Below are 26,264 nucleotides of genomic sequence, written 5' to 3'. Positions count from 1 at the left end.
GCGGGTCTCTCAGTCAAGTGCCAAGCAGCCCCTGCCCTGCTCAGCTCCGGGGAGCTGCTACCGGCACAGTCATGCTTAAGCTCGTGAGAACCCCTTCCCGCTCCATGCCAAATCCGCTGGCCCCCCACACAGGGAGCTCTGCCTCCCCCTGGGCGTGGCCGTGGGGAGATCCCACTGCAGCCCCTCTGTGCCTGACGGAGCCTCTCCCGGGTTCTGTTCTGCTCTCCAGGTGGCTGAAAACCCTGTCATGGCCACCCAGTTCGCCAGGAGGGTGCAGGCCCTGAGGGACAAAGTGCACTTCGGCTCGGTGCTGTTCTCCTGCCATGTCCGCAAGGTGAGGAGCCTGGCGCGGCAGGGTCCCTGGGGGGCGGGGCCCCCCTCCCTCCTGCCATGGCCCTGCTCCGTGCGCTGGACACTGCCTGCCTCAGCCCCTCCGCCCTGGGGAGATCCCCAGGGAGTTTTGGGCCCACCTGCAGTCTATGGTGCTGATGGGCCATTTCCCTCCCCCCTGCCCTACAGGGACCCCACTCAGCAGGGTCCTCAGCACCCTCGTTTCTCCAAGCACCCAGGGCTGAGGGGAAGATTCGGGATCGAGTGGTCCATGACAGTGGAGCACTGAGTGGCTGCTCCTGGGAGGGCAGGAGGGAGCCCTCCCCCAACCCCGGCAGGGTTGGAGAACAGGGGAGCTGGCAGGGAGCTGGGGACCCCTGGGCAAAGTCCTGCCTCTTGCTCAGGGCCCTGGCTATATTCTCCCCGCATCCCAGGTGACTTTGTCTCCCCCACCATGCAGATCAACCGCTTTAACAAGAGCAGGGACCGGGCCATTCTCGTCACGGACCAGCACCTCTACAAGCTGGAGCCCAGGAAGCAGTACAAGGTGATGCGGACCCTGCCTCTGAGCATGGTGAGTGCCCTGCGAGCTGGGCCAGGGGGCTCCGTAACCCGCAGGGACTGGCCCGGTGCAAGGGGCTGCTCTGACAGCAAGGCCCCTGTCTGCAGAGTGGGGACAGCAGGGCGAGGGTCCCTCATACAGCCCACAGCTGTGCCCTGTCGGGACCCCTGCGGGGCCAAAAGGGGAGCTGAGCCTCCATGACCCACTCAGTCCTGGGGCTCTCTGACGTGCCTGCCGGCCAGGGAGTGGACACTTGAACGTTGGAACAAGAACAACGGGATCTTTACATCAGCCAAGCAAAGGAGAAGACAGCAGTAGCAGGGGGTGCCCATGGGATCTCCCCCCCGCCCAAGGAAGGCAAGGATGACGCTGGGAGAGCATAGGGTTTATTATACCAGCACACAGCTCCTGGGGTGGCTTGAGCCCTCCCATCTCCCTGGTGGATCATCAGCAGGCTGGGTACCACAGCCAGCAGCCCTGATCGAAGCCAAGTGGGCAGCAGCCCTGATCGAAGCTCAGCTGCTGTGTCCCCCTTTCAGTGCTGGCTGGTGGCAGTAGTGGGATTTCCCCAAGAGACTCCTGAACCCCACTGCGGAGAAGCAGGTTGGTTGGGGAAATGCTGGAAGTTGATCCAGAAGCAGCTGGGAAATGTCCTTTCATGGGGAAACCCAAGACCTGGGTAATAAGGCAGAATCCTAAATACCCTTCCCAAGATATTCGCCACAGCATCTCTGTTGTGCTAGGCGCTTTTCTTCAGAGTCCATGTCCCTCCTGGCTGCGATTCCATAACACCCTGGCGCTCTTCTAAGGAGCGCTGAACTGAGCTGCAAGCTGAGACGCAGGGCACCTGTGGGCAAGTCACTGCATCAGCAGCAGAGCCAGGAACTAAACCCAGGACTCCCAACACCTAGTCCTCTGTCCTAACCACTGGCTGCTGCTCCTTCTCGCAGCCCCCTCCCTGGTGTTACAGTGAATAGCACTGGGGGGCAGAGGGCACCATGCTGCTCCAGCATTAAACTTGGACAGGATGCAGCAGCAGCAGCTTCACCACCCCAAACGGTCAGGCCTCAGACACTTGCCTTGCTCTGCAACTTGGGGCATGGGTTACTTGGCAGGATCATCTAGGCATCGCTCACCAAATTAATTCCCTGCTGTCACAGGGACCTCAGCCCCTCCTCTTCTCTGCATAATCACATGACTCCAGGAGCTGGGGATTTAATAGAATCCTCAGGTACTGCGAAGTTAATGATAAAGGCACAAGAGCTGGCAGAATGACAGAATCATCTCCATGCTGAACAAACACTAGCCAATTTGCCATCTCATTGGCTGATGTGATGGCCGGTTGTGGGTGGGCTTAGAAAATGAAAGACTAATAGCAAAGGGGTGACCGTAGACTCCCAGCTCCCATGCTGCCCTTTTCCCCCTGGTGGCTGTGTGGGGAATCGCACCCTGCCCCCGCCTCAGTGAGTGTTTGTCCTGTGCAGGTGACGGGGGTGAGCGTGACCAGCTGCCAAGACCAGCTGGTGGTGTTTCACACCAAGAACCACGATGACCTGGTCATCTGCTTCCATAAGATGCAGCCAGAAGAGGATAACCGAGTTGGGGAACTGGTGGGGGTGCTGGTGGACCACTTCAAAACGTGAGTGATGGCATTGGTACAAGACACGAGAAGGGACAGGGCAGGGGATCGGAGCACGGCTGGGTCAGGGTGTGGATGGGAAAACCCCGGTGGTGCTGGTGCTCTTCCCTAGGAGTCAGGGATGAACCCAAGGCTATGGTATGGTGCTCAGAGAGGTGCTGTCCTGCAGATCGGCTATAAAGTGGGACCTTGACTGTTTGTGACCATTACAGATCTTGTGGTGTTTTAGGGCTCTGTCCCCCAGAGTCTAGGCCAAATAAATACATTCCCCTTCAGGTATCATCCGAACGCAATAGTCTAGATTTTCTCTTCTAAACTCCAGTGTAGCTGTTGCTGTGTGCAGTCGAGCAGCTGCTGTGTTCCACCCCAGAGGTGGCAGCATTTCAGCGCTGAGCGGAGCGCCATGACTCCGGTTCTGGGTCATAGCCCTCACAGAGGGTAACTTCAGCTCGGGCCGGGGTTAGTGCTTGGTTCGGCCCTGAAGAAGCCTGCAGTTGATGGCAGCTTCCCTTGGGAGAAGGAACTGATCAGCTTGAATCTCCCCCCGAGCACTAGGGGCCTGCACGAGACAGTGGTGGGTTGGGGGGGCTGTGCCTGAAGCATCTTTTGCAATGGGCTGGGTGACAGGAGGTCTGGCCTCACTGGCCTGTTCAGACTCTGGCTCCCCAGAGAAAGGCCACCAAACAACTGTCAGCTGGTCGCTGTCACTATGCAGTTTGAGTTGACCGGTGGTGGCTAGTGGATCTGAGCCATGCCCAGGAATTATCCAGCTTGAAATCTGCCGGGGCTCCCCCCCCACGTTCAATCCCTGCTCCCGGTGGGTTGGGCCTGGATTATACAGGCTGTTGGAGGAGAGGATCCCAACGGTCCCTTCCGGCATTGTAGTCTATGACCCGCTGTCAGGCACCGGCGGCACCTGGGATGGATTCAGCCTCACAACTGAGAGTCGAAAGGCTCCACGGACCATTACCAACCTCCGAGCCCTCCCGCTCGTACAAGAGGGAGTGTGTCTGCGCCGGCAGGGAGAGCAGCACCGGTCCCTCAGTGCCGATCTGGAGTAGCTCCAGTGGCAGGGATGCTGGGCATTGATCCTGGGCGGAGGAGAGCTGAGGAGGCTGCTGGCGCTGGTTCCCGGCTGGGGGCAGGTCGGGGGCATGCAGGCCGAGGGGGACCCGGCTGTCTTGCCAGGAAGGCAGCCTAATCTCCTAATCAGGCATTGTGCAAAGGCACGCGGGCCCATTCAGCCTCCAGCTGTCACGGCAGCAAGCCTCAAGGCCAGGAGCGGCTCCCTGCCCACAGGCTCCCATCTGGGGTGGGGGTTTGGGCAGGATTAGAGTTTTTCCTGAACCTGCTGGTCCCTGCCACTGTGATGCAAAGCCAGCGGGAGCTGGCTGGGAGGAGGCTGAGCCCAGATCTGGGAGCATGAAGTCAGCTCCAGAGCTCCCAGGATTTGCGGGTTACAGCCAGGGTGCTAGTGAGCCTTCGCCAAGGCTGCGGGCTGCTCTCCTCCCTGGCCTCCAGGGAGCACAAGGGCCCGAGCGAGACAAGCGGGTGTGTTTTCATGTGGCCATGCTGCAGAGCGGCTGGGTGAGGGTGTGTGCTGGGGGGACAGAACAGACCCATATGAAGCCATGTGTGGGTGAGGGAGGGGAGGGCAGGGGTGTGGGCATGCGTAGGTGTGTACATGCATGGGGAGGTTGTGAGAGGGAGCTCGCCCCCTTTGTGGAGCACACCCCCAGCTGAGCTGAGTGAGGAGCCAAGGGGCAGGCAGGTGATGTGGATCTGGTTCTCCCTTTGCCCGGCTCTGGCAGTGCCACGCTCTGTGCCCAGTGTCACGGACAGGGGCTTTGTTGGTAGCATGGGCGGGGACCGTGCCATGGGGTGGAGACGGGAGAGGCCACAGCGTGTGCAGGTGAGGGCAGCATGGTGCCAACTGCAGGGTGAGCCCGGCGGACGGGGCACTGCTGACCCCCCCCAGAGCTGGCTCTGTGCCGGCAGTCCGTGCCACGGCCCGCAGCGGAGCAGCAGGTGCCAGATGGATGTCTGTCTACCGGAGCCCCGGAAGGATTGACCGAGGGAGGAGAGTGGAGAGAGGGGCCTGGGGGTGAGCCGGCACCATCTGCTCTCGGCAGCTGCTGGCACAGGTCTGCCCAGACGCAGGGAAGAAAAGAGCTGTGCTGGGGGGGGGGGGGAGAGGGGGCTGTGCACTGCCCCCTCTTTCCCCCGGAGCGCTGTCACAAAGTGGATTGCAGGGAATTACTGCCTCACACATGGGCCCCCAGATGGTAACACCCCTCCCAGGGTGGGGCCTTCTTAAAGGGCCAACAACTGCCCTTTGTGGGGAGATAGACACAGATGGGTGGGAATGACGGACGCTGTCAGACTGACGTGGTGTGTGCAGGGCAGATCCCCAGCTCACCCCTGCCCCACTCCCAGAGCACCCAGCCGCTCCTTCTCCCTCCCCGGCTCAGTCGGTGCAGGCTGGGACAGACATGTGCCCAGGAGTGGGCTACACTCGGCCCCAAGAACTCCTCAGGCCAGGCCATTCACTCCCCCCTTACACGCCCTGGAACCCAGAGCTTCCTGGAGCTGCTGGCCCGGGAGCCGTGCTGAGGGCCAGGTTGCCGCAAGCCAGGCCCTCTGGAACCAGTGGCTTTTCTGGTCCCTTGATGTGACTGCCACTGCAGCTTGGCCTCCCTCCGGCCAGTCCAGAGCGATGTGGCCTGGCCAGGGAGGGCACCACACACTGGAGAGCGGGCGTGAGTCTGCCCGCACGGCAGGGTTGGGAGAAGTTAAAGTTCCCCAGGCTCCACTGCCTCTTGGGTCCCACACATGCACACATATATACACACATGCCTACACACGCGCGTGCACACACACACACAGAGCTCACTGGCAGTTCCCAGGGAGCCAAGCTGTTATTGGGTGGGTCAAGAGATCAGCTGGTGACATTCTGGAGGAGCTCCAGGGGGGTGGGGAGGGATAGCTCAGTGGTTGGAGCACTGGCCTGCTAAACTCTGGGTGGTGAGTTCAGTCCCTGAGGGGGCCATTTAGGGATTTGAGGATTTAGTTGGGGTTGGTCCTGCTTTGAGCAGGGGGTTGGACTAGATGATCTCGCGAGGTCCCTTCCGACCCTGATATTCTATGACCCTCTGCCTGGTTTCTGTGCTGGAGCTGGTGGGGCCTTTGCCCAGGAACTGGCCTCTGAGCAGGGATCTGTCAGCTCGCTGCGGCCTTGGGGAAGGGTGGGCAGAGCTGGGGGTTCCTGAGAAGCCTTGTGCTCTTGGATGGGCTGGTGGCTGAGGAGCTGGCTGTGGTGCTGAAGGGTGGCAGCTGGGAATTGGAGATGCCTTGGCACAGACTTGTCCCAGCCTGAGGTCTCCCTCCCCAGCTTTCCTCCTCTCCAGTCTGAACTGCCTCTCTCACTCCTCCCTGCGCGATCCCCCGTCAGCCTGGGGCTTTACAGGCTGGATGTAGGGATGACAGGGCACCAGGCTTGGAGTCGGGACCATGGCCTTGGATAATTCACCAGACCTCCATTCCTGCCCTCTTTGTAAATGGCTTTGGGATCCCCAGAAGAAAGAGATTGTGGGACTGTGTCCTTACCCTGACTGCACCTGGCTAGCAGTGGGAGGGTCACCCCGAATGAAGCATCCTTCCTCCTAATCCCAGTTTGGGAAGAGAACGGCTGGATGTTTGCCTTGTCTCCCAAGAAAACAGGAAGCTCTGAATACCACAGGGGCTAAGTCCCCCCATGCCAGTTTGGAGTGAGTGTAGGACTGGGAGCCAGGGTTGTCTGGCTTCTGTCCCCAGCTCTGACACCAATTCCCCTCTGTAACTTTGGGCCAGCCATTTTAATTGCTTGGTGCCTCAGTTTCCCCATCAGTGAAATAGGAATGTAGCTAGTTGCTGTTTATAGCATCACCATGGAAGGGGCCTGTTGGACCCTCCTGGCTGTGCCCAGGAGTCCAGTGCAGGATTGTGCCCTACACTCTAGGGTTACTCTTCCCTCCGGAGACTGTTCCACAGCCGGAGCAGTGGGATTTTAGCCACAGGTGCCAGCCCCTAGCGCGGGCACTATGCACGCTGGTGTAGCTACCCCCAGAGCGGCACTAGTGCAAGTCACACGGGGCATGCGTTCATCGTGTCGACACGAGGGGTTTTCACCAGAGCAGCTACACCACCAGCTTCAGTCCCAGCCCAGCCAAGGCCTCAGCATTGGCGGAATGTGAAGGGTCAGTAATGATCCCTGCACCCAGGCAGGGAACACTCATTCCACCACAGCCCATGCCTGGCTGTGTGTGTGGGGGGGTGTTAGGAAATAACTGTCCAACTGGACGGGCATTACACTAGGCTCCCCATAGACTGAGGCAGGGCAGAGACAGATCTTTCCCCAGGCCCCAGTGTTCCCCTTCCCCCACCCCGAGAAGGTGGCTGCCCCTTTAAGAGTCCCCACAGCTGCTCCGGCTCCTGGCTCTCATTTTCATTTCAGTCCTAGCTCTCTTTTGTCCTGCCTTAATAGCTACCTAGCAGCCTTCCCTGCTCAGTGCAACGGGCTGATCCTGCCCTGCGCTCATGTCTCCTTAACACAGCAACAGCTGCTGCTCCATTCGCTGCCCCTCCCCCCCCGACAGTAGCTGGAGTTCACTCCCTCTGCGAGGGCTCCCTCCCTGATGGGCATAATTAGTAATGCCCTGCTCAGATCTCAAAGCGCTGCTCAAATGAGGTCAGTGTCCTTAAACCCATTTTGCAGGTGGGGAAATTGAGGCACAGATGGGGCTGTGACTTCCCCAGGGTCATCCAGCAGGCCAGGGTTTGACCACAGGTCTCCTAAATCCCAGCCCCATGCTCCAGCCACTAGACCACACTCCTTTAGGCCTTCAGGTCTGATGGCAGAACAAGGCCCCTCCAGGCTGGGCGTGGCTATTGGGCTGGAATTTAAAGCTCGTGTGGGCCTTTTATTTTTAGTGTTGGAGGCAGCGTCAGGACTCCTGGGTTCTCTTCCTGGCCCTGCCACTGACTCGCTGTGTGAAATGAGCACTGGGATACTAGCCACAAGCCAAACTCATATGCCCTCTGCCATGCAGGCGGAGGAAGGCCCTGGCATTTTGCAGCAGAGTCGGGGTTTGCTCCAGCACCCTTGGCTCAAAGTGCCCGATCCCAGCTGTTGTGCAGGATGCTCTGTTGCTTGGTGTGATGAACTAGGAATGTTCTTAATGTTTTCTCTGAATACTTTGGTGCCTCAGTGTCCCCTAGGCAGTTCTTAAGTATCTGGCAGAGCAAAGGGCCAGTGCACCTAAATGCCCGACACTCTGTCTCCTAGCAACCGATGGCCTGGGCCCCCCCTCTGCAAAGGTGCCAACTGAAGGTGTTGGAGACAAAGAGGTCAGGTGACCTCATGGCCCGGGAAAGGGGCTGAGCAGAGAGGAGGGGCTGGAGGGGGTTGTTAGGCTGGAGCTGGCTGGGGTCGAGGAGTGGAGGGCAGACCTGGGGGTCTGGCTCACTGCCCCCCAGAATGGACCCAGCCGAGAGGTCCGGTTCGCTGTACCTACAAGCTCTGTTTTAGACCCTGTTCCTATCATCGAATAAATCTCTGTTTTACTGGTTAGCTGAGAGTCACGTCTGACTGCAAAGTAGGGGTGCAGGACCCTGTGGCTTTCCCTAGGACCCCGCTGGGGCAGGCTCGCTGTGGGAAGCGCACGGAGGGGCAGAGGATGCTGAATGCTCCAAGGAGAGACCCAGGAGGTGAAGACGTGAGCTTCTTGCCCTGAACAAGTCTGCTCCAAGGGAGAGGAGGCTCCCCAGAGTCCTGACTGACTTGGTGGGGAGCAGTTCCAGAGCATCGCCCGGTGACTCCGTGACACTTGGTTGTGAGCCTGCACCCCAGGGGTGGCTGCATTTCAGCCTCATATACCCGTCTGTAAAGCGCCCTGGGATGAAAGACGCTGTGGAGACCCAAGCTACTACTCTATGTTCTGTTTGTAACTGGTTTCCGTCCCCCACTGTCTGGTCCCTGGGTGTTCGCAGGAGGCCAGGCCCAGCAGGGTCCATCACCCGCTCTCCTCGCTGGATGTCTGGGAGATGGAGCACAGGGAATTCACACTTCCAGCTCCACCAGATTTATAGCTGGGGAGTGCTTGAGCTCTGAGCATCCTCAGCCGGGTTTATTCCACCCCTGAGCCTAGGCATTTCGCCATAAACAGCACACTGTGCTTCCAGCTGTGCTGACTCCCAGAGCTCTGCAGGGCCCAAGCCCGCCACGCTGGAGCCTGCCAGTTTGCTGGGGCATGGACCAAATGTGCCAGCAGCCTGGAGGTTTGCAGAGGGAAGCAAACACCAGTGTGACGGCAGGGTGCCTGGCTGGGGTGGGGGAACTGCCGCCTTCTGTCATTGCAGGGACCCCTGCAAAGCTAGTGCCCAGTTGGAGAGATGGGTCAGAGAAACAGCCCCTCTCAGAGTGCTCTCAGTCATCTGCATGCGCCTCCCCACACACCCTGGGAATAGCGCTAGTGGGCTGGAGGTGTCTGATCTGCCCCCACAGCAGCGCCGACTCGGGCTGGTCCCAGGCCAGGCTGGCATTACAGACGCCAGCAGCTTTGCTGGCAACCCAGCCGCAAGGCCAAGGCAGAGTCACCCTGGGAGCAGTGCCCAGCGTGGCAGGATCCATACAGTCTGGGTGCCGGAGGGGAGGGGGCAGCAGGGAGGCGTAAGCGTCCTTGCTGAGATGATGCTGGCCTGGTGGCTGGGAGTGTGTGCGGCTGCTGCAGCCTGGAATGATGAGCAGATTGCTCTGATCTGCAAACCCCGACATGCCTCGGGCGGCAGGGCCTGCTCGCTGCTGTCCTGGCTGGCTGGAGAAATTACACAACGGGTTCCTCTAGCTCAGGGGTTCTCAAACTTCACTGCACCACAGTCCCCTTCTGACAGCAGAGTTATCGCATGACCCTGGTGGGGGTGGGCAGAGCTGCCCCTGGTAAGAGGAGAGGGGGCCACAGCCCAAGCCCTGCCACCTCAAGTGGGGATGGAGTTGGGGCTTCACCTTCAGCCCTGGGTGCCTGCGGGTCTAATGCTGGGCCTAGTGACCCCGTAAAAATGGGGTCATGACCAACTTCGGAGTCCCAACCCAGTTTGAGAAACGCAGATTGCAGAGCGTGTATGGCCCCCAGCTAAGCCTCAGTGAGAGCAGGTCTCAGGCTCCCCTTTGGACAGATGAGGAAACTGAGGCAGGGAGTAGCCTAGTGGCTTGCCCAAAGCTCTAGATCATATTGATAGCAGAGTTGGGAACAGAACCCAGGGCCCTTGTATCCCAGTCCACTGCCCCCCCATATTTGGCCCTTACCAGCCATCACCTCCTGGGCACACACACACTGCTCTGCGTGGTGAAGCCCCCATGTGCCGGAGATGTTCCACAGCAAGGTGGGTGTATCCCAGAGGCCGTAGGCCATGGGGATCGCTTGGTTGCCCAGCACTGCACCCCGGCCCCGCGTTGGCACGAGCCCAGGGTTCTCAACCATGGTGAATGGGGGAGCCTGGTACAGAAATGGCTGAGAACCACTCGGGGTGCTCGGTGCGCCAGGGCTCAGGGGCTTTGCACCCTGTGGAGCAGGGAGGAGGAACCCGTCAGAGCAGAATGCGGCTGCGGCAAGATCCAGCCGGGTGGGACAGGCTGGCACCCTGCACACTCAGCCACCCCTGCAGAAGGAGCCTAGCTGGTGTCCCACTTTGCAGATGGCTCTGAGCCCAGAGATGGTTGCTAGGTAACTGCAGGAAAGCTCATTAACAGCTGAGACTAACTAATGAGCTGAGGAAGCAAAAAGCAGGGAGAGGGGGAAGGTATCAAGGTGAGAGAGGAGAGGGGAGACCCCGCCCGGGCGGCACTGCCCGCTTGGCCCGGTTTGCAGCCCAGCATATGAGCTGCTCTTCCCAGCTTGGCGCTGTCACTCATGGGGGTGCAGGGGTAAAGAGGCTTCAGAGGCCACGGTGATGGGCACAGCCAGACTGACTGTGTGGGGCGAGCCAGAGGCTCGGGGTGGAGTCAGGCAGGTCCCAGCCCAGGTTGGCATCGCAGAGGGCAGTAGCTTTGCTGGCAACCCATCAGCGAGGCCAAGGGCTGGGTCGCCCAGGGAGCCTGTGCTCCCCTCCCACCTGGTCATGGCATGCTCCCCTCCAGGGGTTCGCCCATCGCCGGCTGCAGAGGTGGGGGCTGGAGCCAGGAGCCAGCCCCACCGGCAGCACTGGCTGGAAGAGCCCTGAGAAGCCCTGAGCCTGTCTCCTGCCGGGATGCCGCCAGCTGGAAGGCGGGGGCGGGGGAGCAGGCAGACAAGGTGTGAGGCACTGGCTGTCTGTTGCAGGGACCGTGTTTCTGTGGCAACTTGGCACGGCGCTGTGTCAGCAGAGCCGGGCGCTGCGCCTGCTGCCGCTGCTCCGCTCCTCTGCCATGGGCCCCGGCGTCGGCTCTGGGGTCTGCTCCAGCTCGCACCAATTCGCCGAGAGCTTTCAAGGGCAGCAGGATCAGACCTGGCTCTGACCTGTGATTATATCAGCGTGGAGCTCTGGGAGCAGGGCCCCCCCTGGGATGGGGTGGCGGGGAGCCATCCCTGAGGCTGAGTGACCAAAGTGTGGTGCTGAGGACCTGGCTTCTTGGTCCCTCTACATCCAGCTCCAGCCAGCGCTGCACCAAGAGGCTGGAAGGGATTCAGAGAAATGGAACAAATGAACGATAAGGGCCAAACCCATGGTGGGTGTAATTCCAGGGTTCACCGGGGCTGGCGGTGCAGCCTGGCTGCATGACGGCACAGCAGGAGGAGGTGATGCTCATCCCTAAGGAGTGAGAGGAAGTGACTTGATCCAATGGGGTAAATCCGGGGAACCATCGGGTGCCACATTCCTGCTGAATCAGGCCAGGCCCTGGCAGCCTCGCGATCCTGCATTGGCCTCAGGAGATGGTCAGGGAGGGTGGATGTATCTGCGGTGTTTCCACGTCCACTTTCCCTGGGGCATTTCGCTGTCTGGTGCAGACGCATCCCAGACAGGCTCTCTGTGCCCATTGCGAGCCCTGCCACCTGGCCAGGCCTTCTCCCATCGCTGCTGTGGTCTAGGAGTGCCACCTGCAACGCCAGGGGCTCCTGGCTGAGTGGTTGCAAGGTGACAGCAGCACGGGCATTGATGCAAAGTGCAGCGATGCTGACGCAGTCTATTCCTGTTCCTGGCCCTGGCCCTGGCCCCGGCCCCGGTCGCTGCTGGGTGGCCATTTTTGATTTTCACACTTGTCTGAGTGTCGATAGCCCTGTTGGCAGGAGATGCAGCACCTCGCTTGGAGGAGATTTCTATCGCCTCGTCCTGCCTCTAGCGGGCCCAGAACTTCAGACCTCCAAGGGAGTTGGTGTCTAACCCCAGCCAGTTAGTGGTTGGCTTACCCTGAAGCAGGAGGGTTAATATCCCTTGTAATCAGTCTCATTGAATTGTGAATGCTATAAATGGCCAGTCCCTGTATGGGTGCTGCTACGTTGTTGGCCTGGAAGATGTCTTGTGGCAAAGAGTTCTGTAGGACAATGGTGGGTACGCAGGATAGCATCTGGACAGTACAACGCGCTGTGGTAACAGGATCAGTGACCCCCCCAGCGGGATCCAGTGAGCCACCCTGTTGGTTGGACTGGGACCCCGCTTAAAGCCGCCAAGTAACTTCTGTGGGCTCGTTGTGGAAGGCGCAGCTCCCGAACTCTGCCAGGCATGAGAGAGGTGGGCATGGCCTAGAAGGGTCTGCGGTAGGGAGTAGGGGGACCTGCCGGGAATGGCAAAGGGGCTACGTCTGACTCTGGCTGGCCTCCTCGTGTCCGGGAAAGAGGGGCAATGGAGACCAATTGATGCATAGGAGTCTGCCGGGGCATTTTGCAGCTATGCCACCACATGGCACTGTCTCCTGAGAACCTGCCACCACACTGCCCACCTAAGGGCAGTATGCCGTGATCCCATGGGGAGAATGCCCCCCACCCCAGTGATTCCTTCCCAGAGGCATGGGAGCTGTAAGGTGACCAGCCCATCATGGACCCCCTTTGCTGAGGGGTGGTACCTGTAGGCCGGATGCCTGGTCCGCAGCTGGGCTCGGTCCCCTGTGCCTGCAGATTGGTGCCATGAGTGGGGTTCAGGATCGCGGCTCTGGTGCCCATCTCTCTGCTAGACATCGATACCTCGGTGGGGATCAGAGCTCAGAGCTGGTGCCCAGGGCCTACCTCCTCAGTGGGAGGTCAGCACCTGGGGCTTGTCCCATCAGTGGAGACCAGTTTCTCTTCTTTGCCTGGGGCCAGGTCCCCATCCCCTTATCCAAACCATGTCCTCGGCCCCAGGCCCAGCCTGGTCCAGCCTCTGTGCGTCTCTTGGCTCCGGAGAGGGGGGTTTGGACACGGCAGCAGGGACCATGCGTCTGTGCAGTCAGCTGGCTGCTGTTTGGCATCCTCGGGGCTGCTGACGCCTGCATGCTGTGCTCTTGGGCACGGATCATGGACGGGCACAGGTCAGGGACAGGCACGTCTGTGCCAGGATGAAGAGAGAATCGCAGCCCCCTGGGTAGAGCGGGCAAGGGTGCGAGGCTCCCTCATCACAGATAATCACTTCTGCAGGGTTGCTTCGCCCCAGATCTGTCTGGCATTTATTAATATTTTACTGCAATGCAAGTGCTGCTGACGCAGACCGAGCCAGAGAGCTGGTTTATTCCTGGCTGGGCTGTGAGCACGACCCTCCAGCATTTCCAGAGAGCGAGAGGGAAATCACACTGCCCCAGCACTAGGGGGCAGCCGGCCTGCATCTCCCCTATTCAGGGGCTGATGTGACCCCCAGTGTATGGGCTGTAGCCCCTCTAGGGCTTGTGGCAGGGGGAGTTGGTGGGTCAGGTCTGGCCAGGCCCACTCTCGCCTTGCCCAGAACACCCCCAGTGCCAGTGCACTTCCCCAGGGTCTGATGCCGACTCTGCGGGGATTGGAGCCAGAGAGCAACCGTGCCCCGGGTGCCAAGTGTTGGTAAGGAATCCATGAGCACAGCCCATACAGAGACAGCCCCCGCAGCTGTCCACTCGGCAACACACACACGCACACGCGCGCGCACACGCTAAAGGAGAATCTCCCTCAGCTGCTGCGAGTGGTGAGGTTGTTATCCCCTTTGCGGCCTCTGGGGGGTGACAAACTACCCCCCATCTCTTGCACACACAGACACTTGAGCAGCCCGGCTGCTGTCGCAGTCACAGATGCCTAGGGGCACAAGAGGGGGAAAACCCCAGCTTGGTCATCCCTCGGCCAGCGAGCTAGCAGAGGGCAGTCAGTCTAAGCAGCAGGCAATGGCTTGTTGGGGGCAGGGGGTGTCTTTGAACAGCTGCTGGAGGGGGATGTTGGGTGTCTGGGGTAGGTCTAAGACAGACACCAGGCCGGATGGGTGCTGCCTCCCCCGCTGTGCTGAGGGGCGACAGAGGGACAGCAAGGGGGTGCTCCGGGCTCGGTGATGAGGCAGAGCTCCGAGGCTGGAACTGAGTCGAGGCTGGGTGTGGGTGCAGGACGATGGGCATGGACGCAGGGTGTCTGGGAGCCTGTGTAGCTGTGTGTGGATGCCTGTGCCCGGGGGCAGAGTGCCCTGCCGTGGCCACGGGGGAGAGCCGGGGCTGGATGTGCCTGTGTGCGGCTGGAGGCTGATGCGTCCAGCTCTAGATGTGTCGGTGGCTGAGAGTGGGGCTGGCCCGAGTGGTTCTCCATGGGTTCTTGTACTGCTCCCCTCGCTGTGTGGTCCGAGTTCATGGCTGACGTGCCTTCGCGTTCCTCCTCCTCCCCCTAGGCCCTGGAGGCAGCTCCCTGGCCGAGCGCACCCCTGGGTGCAGCCGGATCCCTGAAGCCGCAGCTTGCCCCAGGGAGGCTGCTGGGAGCTGCCTCTCCTCGCTCCGCCGCTTGGGCTATAAATAGTGCTGCCCAGCTGCCCTCTCCCCGCAGTGCCGAAGAAACGGCCCCTTTGTTTTCCAGCCAGCTCCCCCCGTGCCAGTGAGTAGCCATGTGAGCCGCCCGGGGTGATGGCCTGCATGGCACCAGCTCATGACTTCCTGCCCTGCTCCCTGGAGGGGCTGCCAGGCCAGGGAGGGGGGGCAGGAAGCCGTGCCACTCCTAAGATGGGATGGGGAGGAATGCGGCACTAACAATGCAGGGAGATTTTGGGGTGGAGCCCGATATCCAGGAGACACCTGTTATGGGGTGGGGGGCTGGCACTGCCCTAGAGGAAGGCCGGGGGCATCCCGCAGGGGCCAGTGTTGATTAGCCCTTTCCTGCCCCCGCCGAGCTGATGCCACCGTGGGCCATTCCCCGGGGCTGTGCACCGGCGCTCTGGCTCTCGGATCAAAGGCGTGGGGCAGGAGCCCTTCCCCCACAGTTCCTAGCCCCTCGTCAGGTCCCAGCCAGCCGGAAGGGGCCTTGGCACAGCTGTTGGTTCCTGGGCTCGGTTCCCGCTCTGAAAGGACACACGCGACCTGCGGGTCATGCTGGGGTCGAGGGTCGTTCTCCAGGTGGCAGCACGTGGGCTCACAAAAGCGACAGCTGTTGGGCCGGCTTGCACGGCGGGGTGGGGGTGGGGGGGAGGTGAGGTCTGGCCCCAGGGAACGTGCTCAGAGACTGATGAGTGAATCAAAGCCCGAGAACAACCACCCCCTCCCCGCCAGCCCCTCACTAGGTGGTCAGAACGGTCCCTTCTCGGCCCCACGTGGAGAGCGAGGGCTCGTGGTCCGCTTGGCAAAATAACCGGGGACTTTCGGGTTTAGCTTCTGTTGCCTTGGCTGCCCCATATAAACAAGGCCTCGGCTATCCTCCCGGGTGCTTTATCTGGCCCCGAGTGCCTCACACGGTTTGAAGGGGCCCATGTATACTGGTGATCACACCAGAGCTAGCCAGCATGAGGAACTAGCACTGAGTAACTGCCCGGCGCTCCAGGCAGGCTCGTACAGCCCATGCCGAAGCCGCACTGCTGAAACCTCGCGGCTCCGCTCCCTGCACGAGCTAGCCGGGCCTGGCTACATGAGCTGCCGTTATTCCCTGCCAGCCCCTGGAGGCTCACGGGCCCGCCCCGAGTCTGGTCAGAGCTCCCTGCAGCTGCTCCCCGGGCAAGGGGGAGTCAAAGCAGCCGCCTGGCTGGCTGGCCCATTGCTGCAGCTGGGGTTGCAAAACGCGAGGGTGCTCGTGGCTAGTTTGTACTGTCAGCTAGTGCGTGCGGAGCTCTCTGGCAGTGCTGGACACGGACACCCTCACTCGCACACGGGACGTGCTCTAGGACTGCTGGGCCTCTGTCCGCTCCCTGGCTGTTGGTGCTGCTCCACCAGCTCACTAAAGACACACTCGCCCCGTGTGCTTTGGGGAGAGCTGGACTCCACGGACTCAGCTTGGTGTGGGCCACCCCTGGTTCTCGAAGGCAAGCCCAGGGCCTAGCTGTGCGTGGGCTGGAAGGACTGCTGGAGGGAGCTTATGGGGGGTGGGTCTAAGAGGTCAGGCTCCAGCCCGATCCCGGCCGTCTACACTGCTAGTGTTAGTCCCAGGAGCCTGAGTCAATTGGGCTGTGCTCGGAGACTCGGTGCCGCGGGTTTTTCTTTGCAATGGAGATGTACCCACCCGCCCCGCCATGCCCTGGTCCCACCTGTGCCAACCCCCATGCCTGCCTAGCCTGTACTGCACCATGCCCTCCCTTTCCCCAGTTCCCTGCCCCCCATTCCACATCCCTCCTGTGTGTCCCGGTCCCCTCACCATGTCCCTCCGTGTCCTGGCAGTCCGCTACCTCCTCTCCATGATCCCCTGTCCTGCTTCCCTCCGCCGGAGTCCGCTGGGAGCTGTATGGCGCTGGGACGGTAACATGCTCAATGTACCAGGTCTTCCTTGTGCCGGGGTGGAAGGGCCAGGCTCACGTGCCTCCTCTCATCCCCCCTCTCTAATGAGGGGTGGGGACGTTTGCTGGGGCTGATGTATTTGTCATGCCAGCCTCAGCAAACACACTAAAGGGCATTTCTTTGCAGCCAGGCCAATAAAACTGGCCAGCCCAGGCCAGCTTCCTGCTCCAACGCGTTTTTCTCAAAACATCCCTGAGAAATTCTACCGTTACACGAGCAGCAGCATGTGAGAGGTCAGGGGCTTCTGATTCTTCCAGCGGAAATGAAGGGTGGAGTTCCCAGTGGATCTCCTCGTGCCAGGCTGGGTTGTCCGTCATTACGGACTGGCCGCACTGCACTGTGACGGCTCTATCCATGGTAGAGGCTGTGACGATGTGGTTCTGGCGGCACCCAACTGAGAGTGCCAATTCAGGACCAAGTGCTCAAACAGGGCAGTCATAGCCTAAGGCTGGGGTTTTTCCACCTCTAGGGCAAACCAAACCAGCCAGACAAAAATGACTTCGGTTTCACCCCACTGGCTAACCACAAGTCACACAAACAATTTCCTTAGACACTCCAGTCTCCCAGTATCACCACCAGTGCCACTCGTTCTGGGGATGAATGGTTATGAAAACCAACACCCCAGTAAAAGAAAAAGGTTCTCTTGATCCCAAAGGATCACAAAGGACATCAAGGTTCTCTTGATCCCAAAGGACACAAATCACGCTGTTGCCAATCCTTTAGAATCTAAAATCTAAAGGTTTATTCATAAAGGGAAAAAGGTAGAGGTGAGAGCTAGAATTGGTTTAATGGAATCAATTACATACAGTAATGGCAAAGTTCTTAGTTCATGCTTGTAGCATTGATGCAGTAAACTGCAGGTTCAAATCAAGTCTCTGGAGAACATCCCCCGCTGGGAAGGGTCATCAGTCCCTTGTGTAGAGCTTCAGCTTGTAGCAAAGTCCCTCCAGAGGTAAGAAGCAGGATTGAAGACCAGATGGAGATGAGGCATCAGCCTTATATAGGCTCTTCCAGGTGTAAGAACACTTCTTTGTTCTTACTGTGGAAAATTACAGCAAAATGGAGTCTGCAGTCACATGGGCCAGTTCCTGCACACCCTGCTGAGTTACAAGGCGTATCTGACTCCTCTCAGTGGGTCAATTGTGTAGCTGATGGTCCTTAATGGGCCATCAAGCAGGCTAGGCAGAGCTAACACCAACTCATCTGGGGTGTCACCCAGAACTACAGTACCAATTTGAAATACAGACAGTATACAGCCAATACTTATAACTTCAACTACAAAATGATACATATAGACAGCATAATAATAACCAGCAACCCATAACCTGGTCTTAGACACCTTATATGACCCCCTTTACATAGTATTTGGTGCCACTGCAGGACCTTTGTTGCAAACCATGTTCTATATGGTCCCAGTTTATATCAATAATGTCACACTGCACTGTGACGGCCCTATCCATGGTAGAGGCACAGCAACAGAGCTGTGAAAGGCTGTAAATAGCTTGATTTTTGCAGTAATTATTGGCACATCAGACACAGATAACGTTGTCATGGTATAATTCCCCACTCTGAACCTTAGCGTCCAAAAGATGGGGTACCAGCATGTATTCCTCTAAGCTCAATTACCAGCTTAGAACCTGTAGCGCTGCCACCAACCAGGAATTCCAGTGCCTGGTACACTCTGGTCCCCCCAAAACCTTGCCCGGGGACCCCCGAGACCCAGACCCTCTGGATCTTAACACAAGGAAAGTAAACCCTTTCCCCCACCGTTGCCTCTCCCAGGCTTCCCCTCCCTGGGTTACCGTGTCAGATCACTGTGATTCAAACTCCTTGAATCTTGAAACAGAGAGGAAAATTCACCTTCCCCCTCCTTCTCTCTCCCCCTCCCAGACTCTCCCTGAGAGAGAAAGTAATCCTAACACAGAGAGAAAATAACCTTTCTCTCCCCCTTCCCTCCTTTCTCCCCACCAATTCCCTGGTGGATCCAGACCCCGTCCCCTGGGGTCTCACCAGAATAAAAAAACAATTAGGTTCTTAAACAAGAAAAGCTTTTAATTAAAGAGGGGAAAACAGTAAAAATTATCTTTGTAAATTTAAGATGGAATAGGTACAGGGTCTTTCAGCTATAGACACTGGGAACACCCTCCCAGCCTAAGTATACAAGTACAAATTAAAATCCTTCCAGCCAAATACACATTTGCAAATAAAGAAAACAACCATAAGCCTAACTCGCTTTATCTACCTAGTACTCACTAGTCTGGACTTATAAGAGCCTGTATCGGAGAGAAACCTGATTGCACGTCTGGTCCCTCTGAGCCCCCAGAGTGAACAACAACCAAACACTAACAGCACACACACAAACTAAAAGCACACACACAAAACTTGCCTCCCTCAAGATTTGAAAGTATCCTGTCCCCTGATTGGTCCTCTGGTCAGCTGACAGGCAGGCTCACTGATCTTGTTAACCCTTTACAGGCAAAAGAGACATGAAGTACTCCTGTTCTATTAACCCTTAACTATCTGTTTGTGACAGTCGTAATCTGTTTCCTCTAGGGATTTTGGAATCATAAGATCTTTGTACATTAGATCCAGGCTTGGGAGGGTTCAATTTTTTTCAGCGGGTGTCGATTTCACCGTAAAACACACGAGCCGACGTCCAAAATCTTTCCATCAGTAATAACAAGCAAAGTAAGAAAAATCTGCTTGAGAACTGAGTAGGGTTTGATTTACAGGTATTTACTTGGTGTATTTTGGCATGCGATGTTGACAGGTTGTGTTTTAATGGTTGTAGAGCTTTAACTTTTTGAATCTCAGCACCTCCAGTCATTAACTAATTATTCTCTAGACCGGGGTCAGCAACCTTTCAGAGGTGCTGTGCTGAGTCTTCATTTAATCACTCTAATGTAAGGTTTCACGTGCCAGTAATACATGTTAACGTTTTTAGAAGGTCTCTTTCTATAAGTCTATAATATATAACTAAACTATTGTTGTATGTAAAGTAAATAAGGTTTTTAAAATGTTTAAGAAGCTTCATTTAAAATTAAATTAAAATGCAGAGCCTCCAAATGCTTAAAATCAAACATCAATATTATCCTTTTAAATTATAAAAAATCAAATTCTGCCGAGCCTAATTCTAACCCTATCAACAGGCTCATTGGCAGGATTTCAGCCAGGCTTGGAATAATATTGTCTATTGAAGGTCTTTGCTTTCCCAAGGGGGTTTCCACTGGGGGAAAGGTCTGTCCCCTTCCCTACCTGCGTGTTGTCTCAGACACTGCGTTACCTCTCGGCTCTCCTGTATCTCTGTCAGCTATCATTTGTCCTTTGCTGGATTGTAGCCACGCAGCCATCTCCTTGCTTATTGCAGATTACAAAGCATAGGGCCTCATCCTGAGCTGGTATAAGTCCATTATTGAAATTGAGTGAGCTACATCCGTTTATACCAGCTGTGGACCAGGACCCCAAAATTCTGAACTGGATTTTGAGCACTGGGAAGTTTCAGGGAGCTCAGGGGCAGGATTTTGGTTAGAAGGGGCCACTTTCAACAGAACCTGAACTGCCCCCATGTTTGCGTCTCGCCCTTTAACGCCACTGACGCAGATTCCAACTGCCGCGAAGGGAGATAGGTTCAAAGCGCTCACCTGTGTCCTTGGAGTGACTTGCTGCGGAGGGAGGAGGAGGTGTGTGTTTTGGGACCCCATCCAATTCCCTAGGCACAGCCCCACGGACTGATGTTTGACAGGTGAGAACTGCAGACACCAGTTCTTCCCCACCGCGCTTCTAAGAGCAGGAGCAACAGAGAGATCTGGGTTTGTTTCCCAGCTCTCTCCCCACCATCCCCCAGCTTGGGGTGGAGGGATAGCTCAGTGGTTTGAGCATTGGCCTGCTAAACCCAGGATTGTGAGCTCAATCCTTGAGGGGGCCACTTAGGGATTTAGGGCAAAAATCTGTCTGGGGATGCAGGGGATTGGACTAGATACCTCCTGAGGTCCCTTCCAGCCCTGATATTCTATGATTCTCTGGGCCTGTCAGCCTAGATCCGCCAGTGCAGGGATGGCCAACCTGAGCCAGAGAAGGAGCCAGAACTTATCAATGTACATTGCCAAAGAGCCACAGTAATACATCAGCAGCCCCCCACCCCACTCCCAGTGCCTCCTGCCCACTGGCAGCCCCATCTCCGGATCAGCTGTTTTGTGGCTTGGGGGAGGGGGAGAGTGAGGGCACAGCAGGCTCAGGGGGCGGGGGGGGGGACAGAGCCAGGGGCTGAGCAGTGAGCATCCCCCGGCACACTGGAAAGTTGTCGCGTGTAGGTCCAGCCCCAGAGTCGGTGCCTATACAAGGAGCCGCATATTAACCTCTGGAGCCACAGGTTGGCCACCCCTGCTCAAGTGAAATCAGTGGCAGTTAGGAGGCCTGTGCTTCTCCAGGGCAGATGGGAGCTGGTGGCACAAGGTTAGGCATCAAGACTCTTGAATTCTGCGCTCAGCTGGGCCCCAGACTTGCTGTGTGACCTTGGGCAAAGCCTGACGGACCTTCCCCAGCTCTCCCTGCTATTGTGAGAGAGGTCCAAGCATTTGACTGGGAGCCAGCAGAGCCTATCACTAGCACTGCATCACTGAACCCTTCCGTGCCTCAGTTTCCCTTGCAAGCACATGCGAGGTAAGCCAAGGCAGGAAGCGCCTTATGGCCTGTCTCCATGGCGCAGCAAAGCCGAGCCTGTTCATGTGAACAAGGTACCTTTCTGAGGGGCTACACCGGGCAGTCAGCCCGCACATCAGAGCCCGCTGAAGCACCTTGCCAGTGCCGCGTGGACAAGCCCTGAGAATGACTCAGGATTCACTAGCAGTGCCGACCGGCGGGAACACAGTTAACCATGGCAGGCTATAAATGGGAGCGGGACAATTAGCTCCCCAGTTAACACACACCGTGTGAAGCTCACACATCCCGGTTGTGTCAGTCTGGCAGGTGCCACATGCGGCAGGCTGGGGTGTCAAACAGACGGGCTGCTGGCTTCGCTCCCTGCTAAAATAACAGCGGCACAGGCCTAAGCCCGCCCTGCCCTGGCAAACGGCAGCACGGCAGCCATGGCCTGGCCGAAGCTGGATTTTAGGTGCAACTCCTCAAAGGTATTTAGGCTCCTAACTCCCATTGGAATCAGCAGAGCTGAGCCTTAGCCGCGGCTGTCACTGCGCTCGTGCACAGTTTTGACACCAGTGCAGTGCGACTGGCACAAGTGTCCTCGCACGCACACACACCCTTGTGCTCCTGGGCACGAGAATCACCCCTGCCAACCTGTGAGCCTTGCTGCCGGGTGCTGAGCCCTGCTGACCCACTCTCTCTCCCCCCTCCAGGACGAAGCGCGAGCTGCAGGTGCGCGTGTCGGACTGTATCCAGCTGAGCCTGCGCGGGAGGAAGAGGCTGGTTGCTGTGGAGATGCGCCACGAACTGGCCTTCCCCGACTTCGGCAAGAGCCGGGACGGCTTTGTGCTTTACTGTCCCAGGAGATGAGCCAGGGCTGCCCGGCGGGTCCCAGCTGGACAGCAGGGGGAGGGTCTGCTTGGCTGTGAACCCAGACCTGCCTTTCTGGGGAGGAGCTGGGACGCAGGACGCCGGGCCCTGCTCAGCATCGGGCCCTCCCTTCCTTTGGTTTTTCGCTAGGGTTTTGTAATCTTTTATTAAATGAGTTCATCATTGTGGCCAGAGCCAGACGGAGCCTGGAGTCCGCCAGCCCCAGACCCCCCCCAACCTTGCCTGCGGGCCCCGCTTCAGACACACCACTAGGGTGGGAAGGGCGACAGCCTGCAGGGCCCAGGCAGCTCGAACCCCGTGGCCATGGGACACCCCCAAATATGCACGAACCGCTGTCAGGCTCGTACCAGACACACACCCTGGAACGAGGGACACGCAGGCACAGAGCCCGCAGAGGCTCCAGGAGCAGCTTTGCAAGGAGCACCCCAGAGACATGCCCAGAGTCACCATCCAGACTGCAGCAGAGGGGCTTCCTGAAGCTCTGGGAAGGGAGCACGGGCAGCCTCAAGGTGGGGAGAGACAGTCACCCAGGCCGGACCCTCCCCCCAGGAAAGCCCCTCTCTGCATCACCCAGGCAGCCCTTGTCTCCCAGTTCCAGCCTGTAGCGCTGCTGGGGTTGAATTCATCTGTAACTGCTCCACTGAAGCTGCCGCCATGGGCGGCCAATCAGCACCCACAGCAGCGATGTTCACAGGGGTGATGTCTGGGGGGATGGGGCCGAGCCCCCCACAGCTGCTAGAGGCTCTCCCCTTGCATCGCATGGAGCCAGTCCCAGGGCTCCTCTCATCGGTGGTCCTCTGGGCTGCTGGCTTGGGGATCCTGCCCTCACCCTCTCTCCTCCGTGGATTCCCCTGGCTCTGTGGCCCCCTGGTTCCCAGATCACCAACTTCTCCTTTAGCAGCTCTTCCGCCCTCTCTGTTGGCTGCTGCCCCGGCTCTCTCCTCTTTGCTGACTCCTGTGCCGAAGTGGGAATGCTCTTAATGTTTTCTCTGAATACTGTGTGGGTGCCTCAGTTTCCCCTATGCCTTTCTTAGGTACCTAGGTGTGGGGATCAGGGTGTGTGATTGTTGCAGAGCCCAAGAGGGCCCCGTGATACTGTCTGGACAGAGAATGACCAGCACTCTGTCTCCTGGCAACTAATGGCCTCTACAAAGGTGCCAACTGAAGATGCTGGAGAACAGAGGGATCCGGTGACCTCCTGGCCTGGGAAAGGGACAAAGGCAGAGCAGGGGCTGGAGAGTTTGAGTTTGGAGCTGGCTGGGAAAATGGAGGGGAGGCCAGGAGGTCTGTCTGGCCTCCCCTGGCCCCCCAAGATGGACCTGTTGTCTGTACCTGCAAGACCTGTCTTGGACTGTGTTCCTGTTGTCTAAATAAACCTGTTTTACTGGCTGGTGGAGAGTCATAGTGAACCGCAGGAAGCCGGGGGTGCAGGGCCTGGTCTCCCCACCACTCCATGACAGCCCCCACCCCCAATCTTTCACCACCCGCCTGCTTCCACCTCCCCAAGGTTTCCCCGTCCAGTCCCTGTGCTGAGTTCGTCTTCCCACCCAGTCCTCCTCTCCCGCTGCCCCAGCCTGCCCTTCTCAGAATTCCTCGCTCCCTGGCCTCCTCTCCCCCAGCTCTTCCTAGTCCTGTCCTTCCTCTCCAAATCCTTCCAATCTGCCCTCCCCCTCTCCATCCCAACCACTGCTCCTCGGTCACCTCCTATCTCATAGACTCATAAACTCATAGGTCAGAAGGGACCACGAGCTGCTCCTCTCCCCATGTCACACCCATCCTGTCCATCCAGCATGCAGGAGCCAAGATCGTCCCCTTCCCCCCGCATTGGCCACCTCCCCCCGTCCCCCACTCCTACTCCCATTCATTCTGCTGCTTTTTACCCTCTCCTTTCACTGCTCCCATCAGCCCCTTCTCCCATCCCTGGCTTCACACCTTCAGCCACTCTCAGAGCAGCCGTCAGCCCTGCATGCACCAAGCACCTTCTCCTTCCACTCCCTCCTTGTCCTGGGGATAAAACAGAATGTCCCTTCCTGAATCAGAGAGGGGACTCTTATAGCCCAGTCCCCTTCCCAGCATGCATTGCTGCCAGCCCTACAATTTCTATCGGTTCGGGGAACTACACCTCCCAGAATTCTCTTGTTCTGGGCTGGGTCCTTTGCCTCCCTTAAAGGGCCAGCAACACATCTCTACCCCCACTTTTCCCATGAGGGTCCTCTGCTGATCTCCTGATGGCTGCACCCCCTTCCCCTCCCTCCCCTGCGCACCCTTTCTCATGTTTGAAGGTTTGCCCCAAGGGTTGTATTTGACTGGATAGGACTGTAAATGCCTCTGAGCACTGACATTTCTTACAGCCCCAGGCATGCTCTAGAAATAATAAGGCCAGTACAGATAATGGGCCCCACAGGCCTTCAGGGGCTCTTCGTAGTAAGGAAATGCCAGTGATGCTGCACAACTTGTGAATAAAAAAAGCTGTGTTTTCCTGGGTGCGGCCGGTGTGAGCTTTCCTGGATCGGTGCCACGCTCCAGAGGGTCCTAGTGGAAACCAGGCAGGGGCTGGTTATTGATTGATTCCCACAAAAATAGGGAGCCATCCATAGGCACCCTCTGGTCCTGGTCAGACCCCACGGCCCATGCCCTGGTGTCATAGAAAGGGTATGGCAGAGCCAGAAGGACCCCTGGGGCCATTGCAATGAGCAGCATCTGGCTCGGGGGGCTGAATGATCTATCATGTGAACTGATACCGTCTGAAGGTCACACTGCTACCTGCTTTGAGCTTTCTAATAGCACAAAACCAAGCACCCCTGCCCCGCCCCCAGCCTCGTGCTGATGCGCTTTTGGGGAGCAGCCCCTTGTAGCTGCAGCATGCTCGGGGAGAGGGGCACCTCGTTTCCGAGGCCCAGGGAGGATGGTTCTAACAGAGCTCCCCGTCCGTTTCAGGTGGGCTGTGCCTGAGATGGCGTGATTGTTACTATTTCTTGCTCTAGTTCCAGGCCAGGCTGTGGGGTCCCGGGTTGAGATGGGTGCCAGCTGAGCAGCAGCACCCAGGGGAGCCCTGCAGTCTTCTCCCCTTGCACTGTGATCCCAGCAGCTCTCAGCCCCCCGGGATCACTTTGGAGGTTGCACAGCCATTGGGTCATGGCGTCCAGCGAGACCGCAGGAGATCTGAGTGTCTAAACGGCTACAGCCAGGCTGTGTCTGCAGTGCAAGAAGGAGGTAGGGAGGTAGGTGTGTGTGTGTGTGTCAGCCCCACGGCCAGCTGAGAGCAGCAGGGACCCTACCCTCCGGAAGCCCAGTGGCCTAATGGTGACCTGTCATCGCACAGAGCCACAGCCCGGAGCACAACAGCTGCCAAAGCCAGAGGAGCCCCTGGAACGTGCCGGGGGTCGCGGTGGGCTGAAGGGAAAGCCGGGGCTCGCGCGGCTGGCTGTGGCATAGTGCACTCTCAGAGATCGCTACAACAGCGACAGTCAGATGACAGACTCCAGCCTCCCTTCACCTTCGCCTGTCCCTGTTGCAGAGCAGAGCAATTGGCCTCAAGACTCCTGGGTTCCATTCCCAGCTCCCTGTGTTTATGTCCTTGGGCAAGTCGCTGGTTCCCTCCCCTAGCAAAGGAGGAACACTAACAGCTCCGCCCCCAGGTCAAGGCGAGGGGCGTGACCATTGGCGATGTGCTTTGAGATCCCTCTGTGGTGGGGGCTGTGTCCCTGCAAAGTGCTTCTGTTCCCCTCCGCTGGCGCATTCCCTGGCCAGGGCTTTGGAGCAGTCGCGCAGGGGCAGGGCCGGGTCCTGAAGAATCCATCCCAGGGGGTGAATTTTTCACCCCAGCTACAAGGGCTCCCAAGCTGAGATTCTGGGCCCTGATTCTGCACTCGGGGCTGGACTGCCTGGCACGTTCTGCCGCTGCAGAATAAGGGAAACGCTGAGCCTTGCCAAGGAGTTGGGGCCATATTTAGCGGGTAATTCCTGGCCCAGCCTTGGACACAGAAGTCCCCCTCAGGCAGGGCCCCATCTCCTGGAGCAGTTTGTGGCTGGCGTCGCACCACTAGCAAAGCAGGAGGCCAGAGATCTGGCTGTTCCGTGGTCAGCCAGCTTACGAGGAATGTCCTTCACGAGCCACTGGGCACTTGCTGCTGCGTGAGCTCCAGTGGGGAACACGCAGGGCTCCCCGGCCAGCGGGACCTGATGGGTTGGAAAGGCAGTGGAGATCCTGGCTGGAGAAGCCTGGCAGCACCTACGCTGAAGAGGCTGCTGATGGGTGTCAACGTGGCCATGGTGGAAATGGATAGCTCTGGTTTAGCACCGCTAGCCAC

General features: G+C 58.3%; 1 protein-coding gene across 3 annotated transcripts in view; it reads left to right on the top strand.

Moving 5' to 3' along the window:
- Nucleotides 1-23,659, top strand: part of MYO1G (myosin IG) — a 65,746-nt gene extending 42,087 nt beyond the window's left edge. For 2 of the 3 annotated variants that reach the window (XM_050942471.1, XM_050942469.1), the window contains 4 exons: nt 230-334; nt 791-904; nt 2,377-2,531; nt 21,777-23,345. In XM_050942471.1, the coding sequence (XP_050798428.1) occupies nt 230-334; nt 791-904; nt 2,377-2,531; nt 21,777-21,933 (531 nt within the window). In that variant the 3' untranslated portion in view covers nt 21,934-23,345. Of the gene's footprint in view, nt 1-229; nt 335-790; nt 905-2,376; nt 2,532-21,776; nt 23,346-23,373 lie in introns of those variants that run through there. The other variant, XR_007772827.1, reaches the window with a different exon arrangement.
- Nucleotides 23,660-26,264: the final 2,605 nt, after the last annotated feature.

The sequence above is a fragment of the Gopherus flavomarginatus genome, chromosome 2, assembly GCF_025201925.1.
Source record: "Gopherus flavomarginatus isolate rGopFla2 chromosome 2, rGopFla2.mat.asm, whole genome shotgun sequence".
Classification (NCBI taxonomy): Eukaryota; Metazoa; Chordata; order Testudines; family Testudinidae; genus Gopherus; species Gopherus flavomarginatus.
The sequence above is the reverse complement of the archived record's forward strand: the minus strand, read 5'-3'. Positions and strand labels throughout refer to the sequence as shown.